Raw genomic sequence first — 16390 nt, 5'->3', positions numbered from 1 at the left:
TAGAAATGTATGCAGATGAATTATATAACCCTCTTTCACAAAGGACAGAATAAACAATAGATTTCAATTGTGTTTTAGTGGCGATTTTCCCGTTGACAATACTGTATTTAGGAGATGTTTCACAAGGTGGTGACGGGCGCATGCGTATTTAGCCTTGGTCCCAGCCAGGTTTGTTTCTCTCCAAAGTGTGAATGGAAAATATAAGGAAGACAGAGCAGAGGAATGCGAGGAACTTCTGAATCACAGCCTCGCAGAGAGATCTCTGCCTGGACAGTCCAGACAGCGCCAACATGGCATGTCAATAGATCTCAGTCTATTACAGTTTTCTGTACTTTAGACGTTTCTGTGGCATTTGGACATTCAAGGATCAAGTGGAATTTACAGTAGACTATTCAGCATAATCTCTCACACGACAGGGGATCGGAAGATTAAGGTACATTTTGTCATGTCGCCATTTATTTTAAAGTGTAAAATAAGAAACAGTTGAATCTTTGTTTGATTACTGAAATCACGAGACCTGTCATCGATTAACTGAAGGTATGTAAAAAGAGTACATATCACAGAAGTTACAGAGTTTTACAGAGTTACTTCTTACAGAGTTACAGAACTTGTCAGTAAATAAAACGTGTGGAGTAAATTGGAGGCCAATACCATGTCCACCAATATGATTGTGTAACTTTATCATTATAATAAAAAATATACAGAATCAAAATGTGCTATTTACTGAAATAACCTTTGATTTCATGGTCTGCTATTACAATATAGTCAACGGTTAATTATGCCTATATTTTTCACCAGTGGTTCCCCAACATAAAAAACGGTATTCCTCCAGTAATAAACCAATTATAAAATGCTTGTTTGGTATTACAACTTTATGTTGTTCTGGTGATATATTCAGGTACTGGCAGGTCAGTTGTTTTATTGTCAATATTACAATAGTCTCATGAGGTTCAAAAGTGGGCTCTGGTATAGGCTATTCATTCTGGACATTTTGTTGCATTATTATGAATTCAAATTTAAGATACTGCCTTACATTTTAGACTTGTACCTCTCAGTTAGGTTAGATTTGCATTTTCACACACGGCTCAGTAGGTTTGGAGTGTTTTCAGTGCCTGTCTCTACCACCTCACCAAGTCTAAACTTGCCAAACTTCTAGCGGGAAGTCAGGCAGCCAGCATCACCACCCCTTCTCTCAAATATTATGTTGGGCTCAGGACTGTCTTATACAGCAGCAGCCAATCCCTGGAGGGAAGTTGGAGGAATAGACATCCAGTCATTTTCCATAATAACAGCCTCTGCATATAAACCACCTCTGTTAAAATATAGCCGCACCTTCTCATATTCAAAGGGTTTAACAAGCTAACACAAAATTATACTTCAGTCCTAGCAAGTTCACTGTTGATGGTAGGATCCTTAGGATATGCAGACGTTAGAACACCCTCGCAATTGTGGTGAGTCTTACTCTGATGACATACACCCTCCAGATTACTCAGTGAGTGGAAGGAATAGGGTGTGGGAGTTTCCCAAAATTATGGAGAAGTAGTGGTCAGCACGGAACACAGGGCACGTCATGACATTATGCCTGCTAGTGTTACCAGAAGGGAACAGGAAGAGTACTGATTCCAAAGCATTGGTATGATGAAGAGCAGAATGGGAAGCATCATTGTGGCAACTTGTCCTTAAAGCCTAACCACATAACTGCATGGTGCATAGATACCATACTGTACCTGTTTGTGCATGCTGTACACTCTGTTCCCCAGATGCAGGAGGACCCGGTGTATGATTTCCCTGAGCCGGTCGGGGAGCTGGTAGGAGAGAGGCGGGCTTGTCCTCAGCGTGGCTCCCTGAAGAACATCAGTGTGCTGGACCGTCTGCTTCTCACACACCCCGTCTGGCTGCAGCTGTCCATCAACTCTGCCACCGCTCTGCACATCCTACAGCGGGAGCCGCCTGGGGTGAGACGCGCACGCAACGCACACCGCACTGACGCGGACGCACAAAACACAACCTAAGTGTGTATATCTCTGCCTCTCTGTAGACCTTTCTGGTGCGCAAGTCCAACACCTCGCAGAAGAAAGTGCTGTGTGTCAGGCTTGCAGACGACAGCGTTCCCTCCTTTGTCAAACAATTTGTCATCCGCGAAGTGGACTCCAGTGAGTGATGAAAGAATAAGGCAGGGATGTTGTATCTACAGCCTGTTGATATGAATAACGAGGGCTTTTAACTAATGATCTTGTTCTTGCTTCTCCGTCTCCCTTCCATTCACAGCCTTCTCTTTGGAGAGAGCGGCTATCGGTTTCCCTGACCTCTTCCGGCTCATTGCCTTCTACTGTGTTAGCCGGTATGGGCTTTTTACTTGGCTTCACAGTTCAAAATTCAAAAGGCACTCGCACATCTGAGCTCTCATTGTTGCAGGTGCATGGCAACAGTTGAATAAGATGAGACAAAAAGAAGAAACCCTCACACTGCTGTGACGAAGGCCTTGATGGCCAAAACGTAAAGCTAAATAACGAGTAGTGATTCTTGGCTTCACTGTAGAATGGGTTTAGGACATTTAGACAACTAATGTCAACCAGTGTTATCCATCTAGATCTGCGTTATCTCTCATTATTGGTCCAAATCATATCCTACTAGAATTAGACCTGTCTATAAAACGTATGTGCTGTCTATTTCAGGGATGTGTTGCCCTTCCCACTGGAGCTCCCTGAGGCCATAGTCAAGGCTTCATCCCACAAACAGCTGGAGTCCATTTCACACATGGGTGTGGGTAGGTACCACAGAGTGGCTCAGAGGTCTGATCAACCAAGATGTTGGCAATCGTTGTAATGCTAGCTGCCATTGTGTACCGTACACAACTCGTCAAGGATAGCGTTGAGGAAGTATGCCGACACAGTTTTGCTTCTTTTTCATTCAGAGTTCTGGAGCTCCCAGCTGAACTTCAGAGGTCCACGCAATGGGCCCCCACCAGTCGAGGTGGCACCGCTGCCCCCTAGCCCCACCCCTGAGGACTGTGCCACGCCCCAGGAGAGCCCCACCCTGTTCCAGGAGTTCTGCCCCATCCAAACACGCAGCCCCCGGGAGCTGAACTGTGGGGCAGCAGGCCAAGGGGCTCTCTGTTTCATCAACCCACTCTTCCTGCAATCCCATCCTGCACTGCACAAACGCCACCAGTTCAAGCGCAGCCTCAAGGTGCGTGTCTCGACTGAGAACTCTAGCCCTTTGTCCCCACCAGTTGCCCCTCCCCCTCCCCCACCTCTGCTGGCCAAGAAAAATATTAAGAGCAAGAAGGTCCAGCGGGCCAGTGGAGCAGTGGAAGCCAGAGTGGAGGGTGAGGGAGGGACAGCACCCGTCCAGGAGGACTCAGACTATTTGCAGCCATGCTTGGTTCTTCCAGTTCTTCCACAGAAGACCAGGGTCACACCCACACTGTCTCCCACTGCAGAGGAGGACTACCATGTGCCCTTAGGTCTCCTGCAGGGACTGGGCCAGGAAAAAGGAGGTGAGGAGGAGGTGGGTCTCCTGCTGGAGCAGAGATATGCTCCCTCCCTGAGTGAGCTGGACAGCAGCAGTTCCCTCAGCAGCCTGGAGGAGGCAGAGGAGAGCTCAGAGCGAATTCCCCTCACCAGGGGCACCAGTAACCCCTCACCCCCATGCACCTTGCCCCCACGCCAGCCCGTCTCAGTCCTGCGCAAGCTGAGTGCAGTCTTTGTGTCCTTCTTTGTGCCTGAGAAGCGCGTGGCGAGGCTGGTGGAGGACCTGTCCCGTGACAGGAGGACTGCGTTTGGTGTCCTGGTGCAGGATTTCCTCAGGCAGCAGCGGGAGGCGATCAAGCCTCAGTGCCAGAGATCTAGCGTAGAGCTACTGCAGGGCATCCGCTTCTTCCTCTCCCAGGCCAAGACCTTCCTGCTGGACTGTGGAGACCTAGAGCCCCCAATTGAGACTATGGTGCCTGATGATGAGAAAGGTATAGCAACATTGATCTCCAATGCAAACAGCAGGCATTAGTCAAATAAAGAGTCAAAATATGCTCAGTAATTTTAAATACAACTATTGCTGCTATGTTTCCCTCTACAGATAATGACATGTGACCTCCTGATTGTGTGTTTGTGTGCAGACCTGGTGCTGGAGAAAGCCATGTTCCGCTGTGTGCTGAAACCTCTGAAGGGACAGATAGACAGGACACTGCAAACTCTGCATGAGCGAAACGGTTCCACTCAGAGCATGGCAGAGAGCCTGGCTGTGGCTAGGGGAAAGACCCCGTTGGAGTGTTTTGGAGTGCGGGTGGGAGTGCCGGATGCTGCCGGTGTGGAGAAGGTGCGGCAGAAGTTAGCTCTCATGAGGCGGGCTTACTCGCCCATTGACAAGGTTGTGCTGCTCCTGCAGGTCTGCAAGCTCATCTATAAAGCCATGACGGACAATTCAGGTGAGGGCTTTTTTATGAGAGAACATGGTAAAGAAATAAACCTTACAGAACCAACAGCTGCTATCCCTTCCATCCATGGTTATAGTTGTCTTGTCTCCATGAGCAGGCAAGGAATTCGGTGCAGATGACTTCCTACCAGCCCTGTCCTATGTCATTGTACAGTGTAACATGCCAGAGCTGTCTGTGGAGGTGGAGTACATGATGGAGCTGCTGGAGTCATCATGGCTGACAGGGGAGGGTAAGGCTGACAGAAAACGATCAAACCATTAACCCCATCTACAGTACCAGTCAAAAGTTTGGACACACCTACTCATTCCAGGGTTTTTCTTATTTGTTTTTACTATTTTCTACATTGTAGAATAATAGTGAAGACATCAAAACTATGAAATAACACATATGGAATCAGGGAAAGGGGGATACCTAGTCAGTTGTACAACTGAATGCATTCAACTGAAATGTGTCTTCCGCATTTAACCCAACTCAGAGAGGTGCGGGGGGCTGCCATAATCGACATCCACGTCTTCGGCGCCCGGGGAACAGTGGGTTAACTGCCTTGCTCAGGGGCAGAACAACATATTTTTACCTTGTCAGCTCAGGGATTCAATACAGCAACCTTTACTGGCCCAACGCTCTAACCATACGTAGAAACCAAAAACATGTTTAATATATATTTGAGATTCTTCAAAGTAGCCACTCTTTGCCTTGATGACAGCTTTGCACACGCTTGGCATTCTCTCAACCAGCTCTCTGAGGTAGTCACCTTGAATACATTTCAATTAACAGGTGTGCCTTGTTAATTTGTGGAATTTCTTTCCTTCTTAATGTGTTTGAGCCAAACCGTTGTGTTGGGGTATACAGAAGATAGCCCTATTTGGTAAAAGACCAAGTCCATATTATGGCAAGAACAGCTCAAATAAGCGAAGAGAAACGACAGTCCGCCATGACTTTAAGACATGAAGGTCAGTCAATCCAGAACATTTCAAGAACTTTGAAAGTTTCTTCAAGTGCTTTGATGAAACTGGCTCTCATGAGGACCGCCACAAGAAAAGAAGACTCAGAGTTACCTCTGCTGCAGAGGATGAGTTCATTAGAGTTACCAGCCTCAGAAATTGCAGCCCAAATAAATGCTTCGGAGCTCAAGTAACAGACACATCTCAACATCAGCTGTTCAGAGGAGATTGCGTGAATCATGCTTTCATGGTCCATTTACTGCAAATAACCACTACTAAAGGACACCAATAATAAGAAGAGACTTGCTTGGGCCAAGCAACACAAGCAATGGACATTAGACCTGTGGAAATCTGTCCTTTGGTCTGATGAGTCCAAATTTGAGATTTTTGGTTCCAACAGCCGTGTCTTTTGTGAGACGCAGAGTAGGTGAACGGATGATCTCCACATGTGTGGTTCCCACCGTGAAGCATGAAGGTGGTGGCGTGGGGCTGCTTTGCTGGTGACACTGTCTGGGATTTATTTAGAATTTAAGGCACACTTAACCAGCATGGCTACCACAGCATTTTGCAGTGATACAACATCTCATCTGGTTTGCGCTTAGTGGGACTATCATTTGTTTTTCCAACAGGACAATGACCCAACACATCTCCAGGCTGTGAAAGGACTATTTGACCAAGGAGATTGATGGAGTGCTGCATCAGATGACCTGGCCTCCACAATCACCCGACCTCAACCCAATTGTGATAGTTTGTGCTCAGCATATGTGGGAACTCCTTCAAGACTTGGAAAAGCATTCAAGGTGAAGCTGGTTAAGAGAATGCCAAGTGTGCAAAGCTGTTATCAAGGCAAAGAGTGGCTAATTTGAAGAATCTAAAATATATTTTGATTTGTTTAACACTTTTTTAGTTACATGATTCCATATGTGACATTTCATAGTTTTGATGTCTTCAGTATTATTCTACAATGTAGAAAATAGTAAAAATAAAGAAAAACATTTCAATGAGTAGGTAGGTGTGTCCAAACGTTTGACTGGTACTGTATATACACAAGTATTTATGCTTTAAATGTGAAATATTTCAAATAGTATATGATGCCAAATAGCTATCATAATCCAGTGTTGCAATGTTTGTATCAGGTGGGTACTACCTGACCAGTGTGTATGCCAGCCTGTGCCTGATCCAGAGCCAGCATGAAGAAATGCCCTCTAGCGGGCTGACCCAGGGGGCCAAAGACTCACTGAAAGACTGGAGCCAGCGCCGGAGCAGCCAGGCTCTGAGCCAGAAAAACATACAACAGCAACTGGTACGACTCAAATGATTTATTAGCACCAATACTGTATAGAATTACACACCTACAACTAACACTAAACAGAAATCACTAAACACACCTACCACTAACACTACAGTGGAATTATATGCGACAGTTGGAAATCCCTGTATCCCAAAGTGACCAGTAGGACTGCTTTGATATGAACTGTTCTCATGGGAAACTTTATTTGAATTGTGTGTTGCAGAGGTGTGTCAAGGTTCTGTTTCAAGATGGAGAAAGCAGCTGGATAAAAACCCTGCAGTGGAAGGCAGGAGTTAGTGGGGAGGCCCTGACCCAGCTCTGTGCTGCTAAGTTTGGGGTGGACAACCCAGGACTGTACAAGCTGTACTGGCGGAGTGATGGGGAGATTCAAGCCATCCCAGCCCAGGCCCAGATCCAGGACCTACAGGGCCAAGGCAGCAGTGGAACACCCCTCATATACCAGAAAGCCAAACAGGATGGACTCAAGACTTGCAAACTAACAAGAGAGGCGGCTGTGGACCTTGTGGAATCACCTTGAGTACCCACGTGTTATTAAAGTCTTCTTAAACCCCACTCAACTGCAAGAAAGACTTGCTTTGTGCTTTATTCTTAAAATATGTTAAATTAACATTTGTCTGGATGGATATTGGTATATCAGACCGTGGTATATCAGACCGTATACCATGTGTATGACAAAAGTTATTTTTACTGCTGTAATTACATTGGTAACCAGTTTATAATAGCAATAAGGCACCTTGGGGGTTTGTGATATATGGCCAATCTACCACAGCTAAGGGCTGTATCCAGGCACTCCGCGTTGCCCTTATTTGAAGGTGTATTGGTTTATGCAGCTCATTACTTAAGTTCCCTGAGATACCTTTAATAATGCATGAGAAACAAAACGGAACAGACATTGGTATTGAAAGAAAAAAACTATTTATTTTTGAATAGGCTGTTTCTTACCAACCTCACCAAGAGAATTTGCAGTACTGTCTACCCTTTCACAAATGCATTGCTTTTGACCATGTCACAGTTGTGCTTCAAGTGCCCTGGACACAAGGGACAAAGAACTTACCCAATGATTAGTATTATTGGAAGGACTTCTTTTAAAAAAAAAAAAAAAAAAAAAAAGGAATTTTTTCCTAAGACAAACAGCAATTGAAATGTGTCGACATAAAAAGTTGAATATAGTGGTTTAGACTTGATTGACAGATTAGTTGATGGGGAACCATGTATGGTCCTCTTGAGTCACTTCTCTTTTCTACACTCTGGCCTTGTTTCAAACTGACTCCAAGCTCCTACCACTAGGCACTTTCAATTCCTTCAGCTGTCAAATTTGCATGACATTGCTTACACTGTTCCTATCCTTCCTGATATTGTCAGGGGGAAATTTAGAACTGCATAACGATAGGAGCTTAATGTAGTTTCAAACTGTGCCTCTGAGGGTGAAGAATGTTTCACGGGCTCATAAATCACAGCCATAACCACATGTGGCATTCCAGTCACGACTTATTTGTAAATTCATTTGGACAGTGCATCGAAAGATCAATTCCTATGACAGGTCCACACAGGTCAGGCCAGGCGTGTCTCAGTCAGGAGCGGGGGTGGGCATGACGGCAGCATGTCTGAGTCTTAGCGCTGCTTTGACTGTGTATCTGCACCGTTCACTCAGAACCAGCAGGGGGCATCCCTCTTGTTCAGCTCTAGCAGGTGGGCCTCCACCTCCTCGGCGTCGTCGGCAAACCGTTCTGTGAAGGAGCAGATCAGTCCAGCCGCGCTGCCCTCGTATTCCACTAGCTCCACACTGTCACCTGCATCAGACAAACACGCAACAAGTCTTTGAATTCCAAGGACACGGGCGCCGGTAGAACGGTTTAGGGTGATACACCGTCTTTCCAAGAAGGTTGACCACTTAGTAGGACAATGTTAAACATGAAGAGCTGTGCCATGTAAATGTAGATAACCCTCTTGGCATTAAGACAGGGAAGACTAACCTTTGACCCTTGTGTTGGCCTGAACAAACATCTTGCGAGCCTCTTTGCGCTGGAGAACCGTCTCCCGCAGGCACAGGAAGTTGTGAGAACCACCGTCAGACACGGCCGAGTAGCGCTCATACAGAGCTCTGCCTCCTTCCACGTCGGCTGTGGACTTGAGGACCTGCAGGGACAAAGACAATAATGGGTCAAATAGGAGACTTGGTTCGACTTCTATTGTGAATATTGGCGGCTGATCATTTATCCCGGTAATCCCAGCCACGACCGAGACATTTCCAAGCCTTCTACACCTGTACCTGTAGTTTGCATAGGAAGCTCTCGATGGCACCCTTGCCCACGGTGTGGATCTTGCTGCGGTCCAGCGTTATAAGGGCATCTGGGCGCCCATCCTTTCCTGTGCTCTCCTTCAGGGTCACCAGCCCTTCGCCAGCCTCCAGGAGCACCCGCAGGATCACAAAGCGAGCCTGCATGTGGGCCTGAGACAGAGAACAGGAGGTTTAGTTAAACACAAAGCAGGATAGACACACAGGCAGTGAGGAAGATATTCAATGAGCTATAGAGTCAGAAAGCTAGCATGATCAAGTGAGGCTGATGTACATCATAAATGATTCAACTTTAGTGTAGCTGACCTGTCTCCAGCTCTTGCTCTTGGAGGTGTAGAACTCTAGGCCCAGCAGACCAGCTCGCACCATGTTGAGCCAGTTGACGTACACCACCTCCTCTGCATCCTGGCCCTCATGGCCAAAGATACTGCAAACCCAGGGACAACATCCTCGTTAGAGCATCCTGACCCGCATAAGATCACTGTTAATACATTCGGCTTTAATATTAAAATGTAGGTTTAGTGATTACAGAGTATGGATAAACAGACCAGAGCACGGGTAAACAGACCAGAGCACGGGTAAACAGACCAGAGCACGGGTAAACAGACCAAGACCAGAGCACGGGTAAACAGACCAAGACCAGAGCACGGGTAAACAGACCTTAGCACGTGTTTGTTGAGACAGAGGTAGAGCCCCACACACTCGGCCCTGCACTCTTCATAGGAGCAAGAAATGGTGGAGAATTTGCTGTCCCATGTTTCGTTGCCTTTGTACCAGGTGGTGATCTGAAGCAGAGAAACCATACTTTACACCCAATACTCACTTGAACCCCTTCATCGGCAACCAGACATTTTAATATTGGTCACGATCATCAGTCTTAAAACATATCGTTTACTTCACCACAACAATACATTACGCTCGCTCTCAAAATCATTCTCTCTCTCTCTCTCGAGGCCAAAGCAAAGAATAAAGAAAATATACAGAAATAAAAGTATGAGGTACATAGACTCACCTTTTCTCCAGTCTCAGGATTGCGAACATTATCTTGCTCGAAGTTGAAAGTCCCCTCCTCATCCTGTACACATGACAACACATAATAAAACACTAAAAATCAGTCACAAAGCACTGTGCATCCCCCGTTCAGAGACTACATAACAGTAAATACAATGGATTTTAAACCAGACATTTTAAACACTAAAGGGGCAATCAGTTCAAACAATAAAACGGTGGCGCCCTGCCACTGTTGTGGTAAACAGCTGGGCGACTGAGGTGGAGAAATGTAAACACTCAAATTCATAGACAGGGCTATAGATGCAAGGACTGACCATACATGACATGAACATGAATGGAGATGGCTCTCTCACCTGGACAAAGAGCTTTCCACTGCCATGGCCCAGCAGCTCATGGAGGCCAACCTGCACCTCGAAGGAGGGCCCCTTCCACTTAATGTACACATCCTGAAAGAAACAGAGAGAGACCATTGAAGGAAACAATGATCTGATGGGCATAATTGTATCAGTCTTCATGGTTATTTGGTATGGCACGGAGGTCATAGTTAGAAAGTTGATTACTTTGTCATCTTCATCCAGGAAGGTGAGCTTGTCCTTCTGGGTAGTGCATGCCACAGCCAGAACATTACCCAAGGAGACATTCTTAAAGCCCTCAGACTGTCTGATATCGTCATCTAGATAAACACAGACACACACTCAGAGATAACAGGGATATTTCATGGTAACGGAATTACGCTGCGAATCAGTCCTCCCACTTTAAAATGCCCCCAAAAATATATATTGATATCAACGTTTAACAAACCATAAAACTATGCACTAGGACTTATTTGAAAGATGTACACAATTTATTTTTTCAAAAACACATTTGCTGGAAGAAATGTGCAGATGCAAAGTTTGATAACAGAACGACGGTAAAAACGCCCTCAGTTTTTACACGACAACGTTTCCCAAAAACGGTTTAATATCTACTCTGAATTAAGATCCCAAGATGTCTGCAGAAAGAATGAGGTGTCAGCCATATGACCTTGAGTTAAAACAAAAAATATATATATTTTGGTTATCGAACTACAGTAAGTGAAGTGGATTTACACCCAGTAACAGAATTACATTATGGGTCACTGATCTGTACTATACAGAAATGTCAACGTCCATGTATGCTGGTTAAAGTAAACGGAACGAGAGGGGGCTTATGGGTAGATGTCAGTGAGAGCCGGGAGAGGTACTGTAACAATAACACGAGAGAGAGAGAGAGAGAGAGAGAGAGAGAGAGAGAGCACGAGAGCGAGAGATTGTCCAGACGGTTTTCACTCTTGCTTTGACCACGTGACAGAAAGAGAAAGAAAATATTTAGCTGAACATAAGTCTGTAAGTGGAAGGGAGGACAGTAGCAAGTGACCTAACTGTGGTTTGTGACTATGATTTCTCACTAGCCAATTGAGATGCAGTAATTCTGTTTCCGATTCGGTAACAGAATTACGAGTTTGAGTCACTAAATTCATAAACAATAATATATTAGTAAAAACACTAATTGATAAGTCTACCTTTACTTGTTACTTTGTGAACTTTCATTCAGAAATGAGAAAATATCTTAAAGATGTTGGTTTTTGGTAACGGAATTACAAGGCAATGTTTCGCACAGAAGGCAAATCATTTCTCAAACTAAACGGAAGTGTTGATATTAGTTGGCAGGGGTCTTTACTTCAACATGGTGGTTTGATGCATTGGCAATAACTTCTAAGACTTTCTCTGGTGGATGTTTTCTATGACCCCCTTTTTCATCCGTTTGACTACAAATCAAAGCCGTCGTTTAAGTTCGAGACTCGACTTTCATTTGACATGCTCCGATAAACGTCACATATTGGTGCACCAGGGTCCTTTTAACATGGAACTGACCGACATTAGGCCGAAGTCACTAGAGATCCTTTCGAGACCCCAACAAGATGCGGCGTGGATCGGCCGTGTCAACTGAAGAAAGAGTCAGTTCGGACGTGGCACTCACAGTTGGGAATATTAATGCCAGCTGGAATGCCGCTGCCAGCGAACGTCAGTACGTCCAGGGAGGTGAAGTCAGGCAGGAGGAAGCGGTCCTTCTCAAAGTCTTTTGGCCATGGCAGCTCTGGCAGAAGCACTTCGGCTGAGCTCACCAGCTTAGCAAAGCGTTCGCTCATCGCCTTGTTCACCACGGCAACAAAACCTGAGGATAGAGGAGGCAAACCCCGATGCGATCACAAAAGAGTATTCAAAAACACGTGATGATAATAGGGTTGCCTCTTAATTTGTACCTTCAAACTCTCCCCTGGAACCAAATGGATCCCTGTAGCTCTCGATAAAGCCAATATAACTAGGAGAGAAAGGAAAAGACTGACATCAAGATGAAGAAAAACGAAAGGGGAAGCGATTGCTACTTCTTTCATCCACAGACCGGAAGGCCAAATCTGGAAGGCAGTTCTCTCACCTCTCCACGATGGGTCCCTTATCTTTTATCCAGAAACGAGAGCCTTCCTTGTGCGCCTCCACGGACCCGAAGGTGAAACTCCGTGAATATCCCTCCAGCATTCGTTTCTGGTTCTCATTGGCTGCGTGGTCCTTCCGTTAAAGAGAAGACGGTTCGCATGGGACCATACTTGACATGTTAAGACGCATTAGTAGTTTTGAGTCACGCACTTCCGTTGACAAGGGATAAACATACATTTGAATTAGGATAGTGTTTGAACTGACCTTAGCTTTCTCCAGATTTTCGCTCACTTTCTTCATGAGGTGATCATAGTCTCCCCTGGACACCGTGAAGACACAGTCCTCAAAGTTATATCTGCCACACCTGGTCTCCCCCTCCCCATCCACTGCACAGTCTAGAGCAATGACAGAGAAAAGGATTTAATAAAGAGAGGATTCATTACTGACATCAACCCTTTACACTGGTAGGAATTGGCCTGTATGGATAGGGCTAAATTCAAATGTTTCTTGCAGAAGAAATATGGACTGCGTAAACATGGTAGCAGTTAAAAAGGGAACAGTTGGAGATTATCAGAAAATGATTGGACAACAGTTCACCTATCAAGACTGAATCCCAAACATTGCACTTGATTTAATGTGTATTTTACATTTACTGTACTTTGTCGGTGCATTTGTTGACAACGAAATCCAAAAATACTCTGGATACATTCAGTAAGATAAGAATATTCCTGGAAATTGTGGGGTTGGTGCAACATAAGACAACAACAAAAAATGACAAGGGTTTGAGTGTGAGGACGAACTGGTGTCTCCAAGGGCCACATATACACATCTCTGAGGGCCACATATACACATCTCTGAGGGCCACATATACACATCTCCAAGGTGTGCACAGTTCCTAAGTAACTTCAATGCACTTATGAGTCTTCAAATATAAGGTGCTTTTTTTTGGAGCTCTCCTAGGTGTGCCGTTGAGAAACTAGAGCAAGAATACTCGTAGTCATTTTGTTTGGAACACAACCCTGGATCTCCGCCATCACACAATTACCGTTGCAGTTTACACAATCCAAAAACGGCACACTACAAAATCGCAATCTTGGTCAGGTGGGCATCATTTGAACGCTCGTTCTATTGCCAACACGACTAGCTAAGTTATAAAATACCATCTTACAGTGTTAGGCTTTCACGGGGAAATTCAGAGAAACAGATCGCAATTTTGGCGGGCATAGAAAATATTCAAGCGTACGGTCAGGTGAATGTTCCGTGGTGAACTTTCATCACAATAGACAAACAGGCACATCCTGTTCAGAACAACTCAGGGTATGACGCCACGTCAAACATAGTGATGAGTTTAACGATATGGAAATGCCAAGTGCATCTTCTCGACTCACAGGTGTTTGGTTTGCTTGTAAGACATCAAAGAGGTATTTATTTTAATCCTCAATGTCTCATCTTTCAAAATACACCGAGTCCTCTTAAATCTACAGCATTTCCCCCTCGCTCAGATCAAAGACGTGCAAAAGTTGCCCAATTAGCGGGAGGGATGGGTGCAACTTCTTGTCGCATGCTGTTTGGAGGATGCTTAAAGTTCAGAACGACTGTCAGTCAAAACACATACAGAGCCGTGAAGCTCAGCGCTTGAGCTCTGATGTCATTTATAGCAAATCTTTATTAGCATAGCTTTAAAAAAAAAGGAAAAGGCTCTCTCACCCTTCTGCACAGCAGACGCAAGGCGCACCTCATAGCTGGCCTTCCCTTCGGATTTCTTCTTGAACAATCGCGTGTTGTAGGCACTCAGGTTCTGTAAGGGAGGCAACTCTTTAAATCCTGCAATTCTAACACGGACATGAGACGGCAAACTTAAATACATGACCAAACACCTTTGAATCCAAGAATCTCTGAGCCAACTCGGCGTCCTCCAAACAACAGTTCCCTGAGAAGTACGTGGTGATTCCCTGCGGAAAAGAAATAAAGCGCTGTCATTATTAACACCTACAGTACATAGGATGTATTTAAGCGGACCCAACACCACATAAGCCAGAAGTGGGGTGAGTGTTTGGCACCAGGAAGTCTTACCTTGTCCCCCAAGCCCAGCTGTTTCTGTTTCTCCTCAAGGGAGAAGAGGAGGGTGGAGCAGCTGTCCCACAGGGCCTCCATCTCACTGGGGCTGTCCTGGAAGGCCTGGCTCTGCCACACAAGGGCCTTCAGGTTCTCCTACGCCGCAATGTGTGGTTATTAAGAGGACATAACCATTCTGTCAAGGCTTTTATAATTCAGATACAAAAGTGAGGATTATCTACCTTGGGTAGGTTGGGAATGAACTTGGTGTCTCCAAATGACTTGTAGTTTCCCATGTTGGCATAGAGACCAGCAGCATAAACAAGAAAGGCCTGCCAAAAAAAACAACAATAACTATTATTATCTAGTCAGGCTGAGACACAGAAAATGCATGTTATTACAACAGACTCACTGTGCACTTTGTGCTCGGTCACCTGATAAAACCGCTGAGCCTGTACCATCTGTGTGTGGTTACACATTCTAATTCTATGGTGTATACATTGTTTGACTCATTCTCTCTCCAGGCTCTGTAGGTAGGCGCATTACCTGGTACTCCTCAGGACTGAGTCCAGCTGCAGTGGCCACATTCCCCAGCTGTGCTGGTGGCTGCTTGCGGAACAGCCTCTGTAAGAGAACGAAGATGGAGGCAGACTCGGGCGAGGTCTGCAGCAGCACAGCCAGCCCTCCGTACCAGGCAGACCTGGAGAGGTAGTGCGCATAGAGCTGTTCTCTAGGGGACAGCAGGCGAAACGCTTCAGTACAGTCCAGCGCAGAGATCCCAATATCATTGGGGAGGTAATACTGAGAGTCCACCATGGTGAACAACAGTCTTGATGCTTGCGGCTTCCTTTTCAACACAACGCTCACAGCTGAGAATTTGTAGCTAGAGGTTAACAAAAATGCATGGTATTATTAGCGTTAAGAAATAGTTGGAGTTGCATGGTTAGACTTACACACAGGTTACGTCTCAAGTCATCAAGTGACACATTTCGAGCATCCTTCCTAGCTGCAACTAAATACATTGCAATCAAAACTAGCTGCAACTAAATACATTGCAATCAGAACTAACTAGACAGGTAGTCTAGCTAGCATGTCTGTTACAGTAGTTGCCATCTAGCTATCCAGTGGGAGCGAAAGCCAGGTTAGTTCAGCTTTCCAGCAAACTAAGGTAGGAGAAGCCACCGTTTTAGCAGTATACCTTGCCGCACTTAGAAAATTCGTAACCACAAACCATTTCAATCATCTAGTAGTAGCACATGGTAATAGCCGGTAGCTAGCCATCCAACTATGCACTGGCTAACAGCTAGCCTCGCGTACCTATACCAAATAAAAAATAGTGTAGCTACCTCTTCCAAATACGCAAGCCTTGAATCACGTTACAACGAAACATCCAGCAGTGATTGTGGTATATTTACTGATGGGACGATTTGGTACCGGAGCTCCGATGAAGTTTTCAAAGCACTACTGATGCTCCTTTCAAAGTGACATTATCAACTGATCAATTACGTCCAAAACTCAGTTTCATCACGTGTTTTTTTCCCCAAACGCGAGATCTCATCGATTTCGCCGTGGTTCCGGTGCGGTGCTTTCAAACACCGACCTCTACTGGACACTTGATCATTTCGTTCGGATTCTTTCATAGGGTCACCGGAACGGTAGGTAGCCCAGTGGTGTTGGGGTTTCAGGGACTACAGCCAGGGAATGGGGTTGAAATTAAGATTAAGGCATAATTCATTTGAAAATCGTTTTTATGTGAAAATACACTTTCAGCACATTGTTTTGTTCAAACAATTCGTTTTATTTAGTAAAGTGTAAACTTCTGCCTTAAGCATCCTACATAATGCCATACAGTCACCGTTTTTGACAACAGAAAATAAGGGATTCACAGCA

The 16390-nt window shown here is 45.2% G+C and overlaps 2 protein-coding genes across 3 annotated transcripts; one reads left to right on the top strand and one right to left on the bottom strand.

Annotated features, from left to right (window-relative positions):
- The first annotated feature begins 144 nt into the window (after window positions 1-144).
- On the top strand, window positions 145-7806 carry LOC106602976 (ras and Rab interactor 2). Of its 2 annotated transcripts, none has more exons than XM_014196062.3 (10): window positions 145-433; window positions 1761-1955; window positions 2039-2153; window positions 2269-2341; window positions 2676-2767; window positions 2915-3964; window positions 4115-4423; window positions 4530-4661; window positions 6510-6676; window positions 6888-7806. In XM_014196062.3, exons 2-10 carry the CDS (start codon window positions 1761-1763, stop codon window positions 7200-7202), a joined length of 2448 nt encoding a protein of 815 aa, XP_014051537.2. In that variant the 5' UTR covers window positions 145-433; the 3' UTR covers window positions 7203-7806. The 2 variants fall into 2 exon arrangements, with proteins under 2 accessions (XP_014051537.2, XP_014051539.2); XM_014196064.3 differs by having other exon boundaries at window positions 152-537.
- Window positions 7584-16086, bottom strand: LOC106602977 (dipeptidyl peptidase 3). The gene is made up of 18 exons (XM_082974429.1): window positions 15847-16086; window positions 15047-15383; window positions 14743-14832; window positions 14519-14656; window positions 14323-14397; window positions 14153-14243; window positions 12710-12840; window positions 12447-12577; window positions 12274-12332; window positions 11991-12185; window positions 10553-10665; window positions 10346-10438; window positions 9994-10056; window positions 9642-9766; window positions 9288-9408; window positions 8955-9134; window positions 8659-8821; window positions 7584-8475 (listed from the first exon to the last, which is right to left on the bottom strand). Exons 1-18 carry the CDS (start codon window positions 15888-15890, stop codon window positions 8333-8335), a joined length of 2292 nt encoding a protein of 763 aa, XP_082830555.1. The 5' UTR covers window positions 15891-16086; the 3' UTR covers window positions 7584-8332.
- Window positions 16087-16390: the final 304 nt, after the last annotated feature.

The sequence above is a fragment of the Salmo salar genome, chromosome 04, assembly GCF_965601325.2.
Source record: "Salmo salar chromosome 04, fSalSal1, whole genome shotgun sequence".
NCBI lineage: Eukaryota > Metazoa > Chordata > Actinopteri > Salmoniformes > Salmonidae > Salmo > Salmo salar.
This window is presented reverse-complemented; position numbering and strand designations above follow the sequence as displayed.

Excerpts from the sequence above, each read along its gene's own strand:
- LOC106602976 (XM_014196062.3), top strand. The coding sequence starts at position 1,761 with ATGCAGGAGGACCCGGTGTATGATTTCCCTGAGCCGGTCGGGGAGCTG. Across the intron at positions 2,154-2,268 it reads CATCCGCGAAGTGGACTCCA|CCTTCTCTTTGGAGAGAGCG; the intron begins GTGAGTGATGAA and ends TTCCATTCACAG. Across the intron at positions 3,965-4,114 it reads GGTGCCTGATGATGAGAAAG|ACCTGGTGCTGGAGAAAGCC; the intron begins GTATAGCAACAT and ends GTTTGTGTGCAG.
- LOC106602977 (XM_082974429.1), bottom strand. The coding sequence starts at position 15,890 with ATGTTTCGTTGTAACGTGATTCAAGGCTTGCGTATTTGGAAGAG. Across the intron at positions 14,398-14,518 it reads AGCTGGGCTTGGGGGACAAG|GGAATCACCACGTACTTCTC; the intron begins GTAAGACTTCCT and ends TCTTTTCCGCAG. Across the intron at positions 9,409-9,641 it reads CTCAACAAACACGTGCTAAG|TATCTTTGGCCATGAGGGCC; the intron begins GTCTGTTTACCC and ends CTGGGTTTGCAG.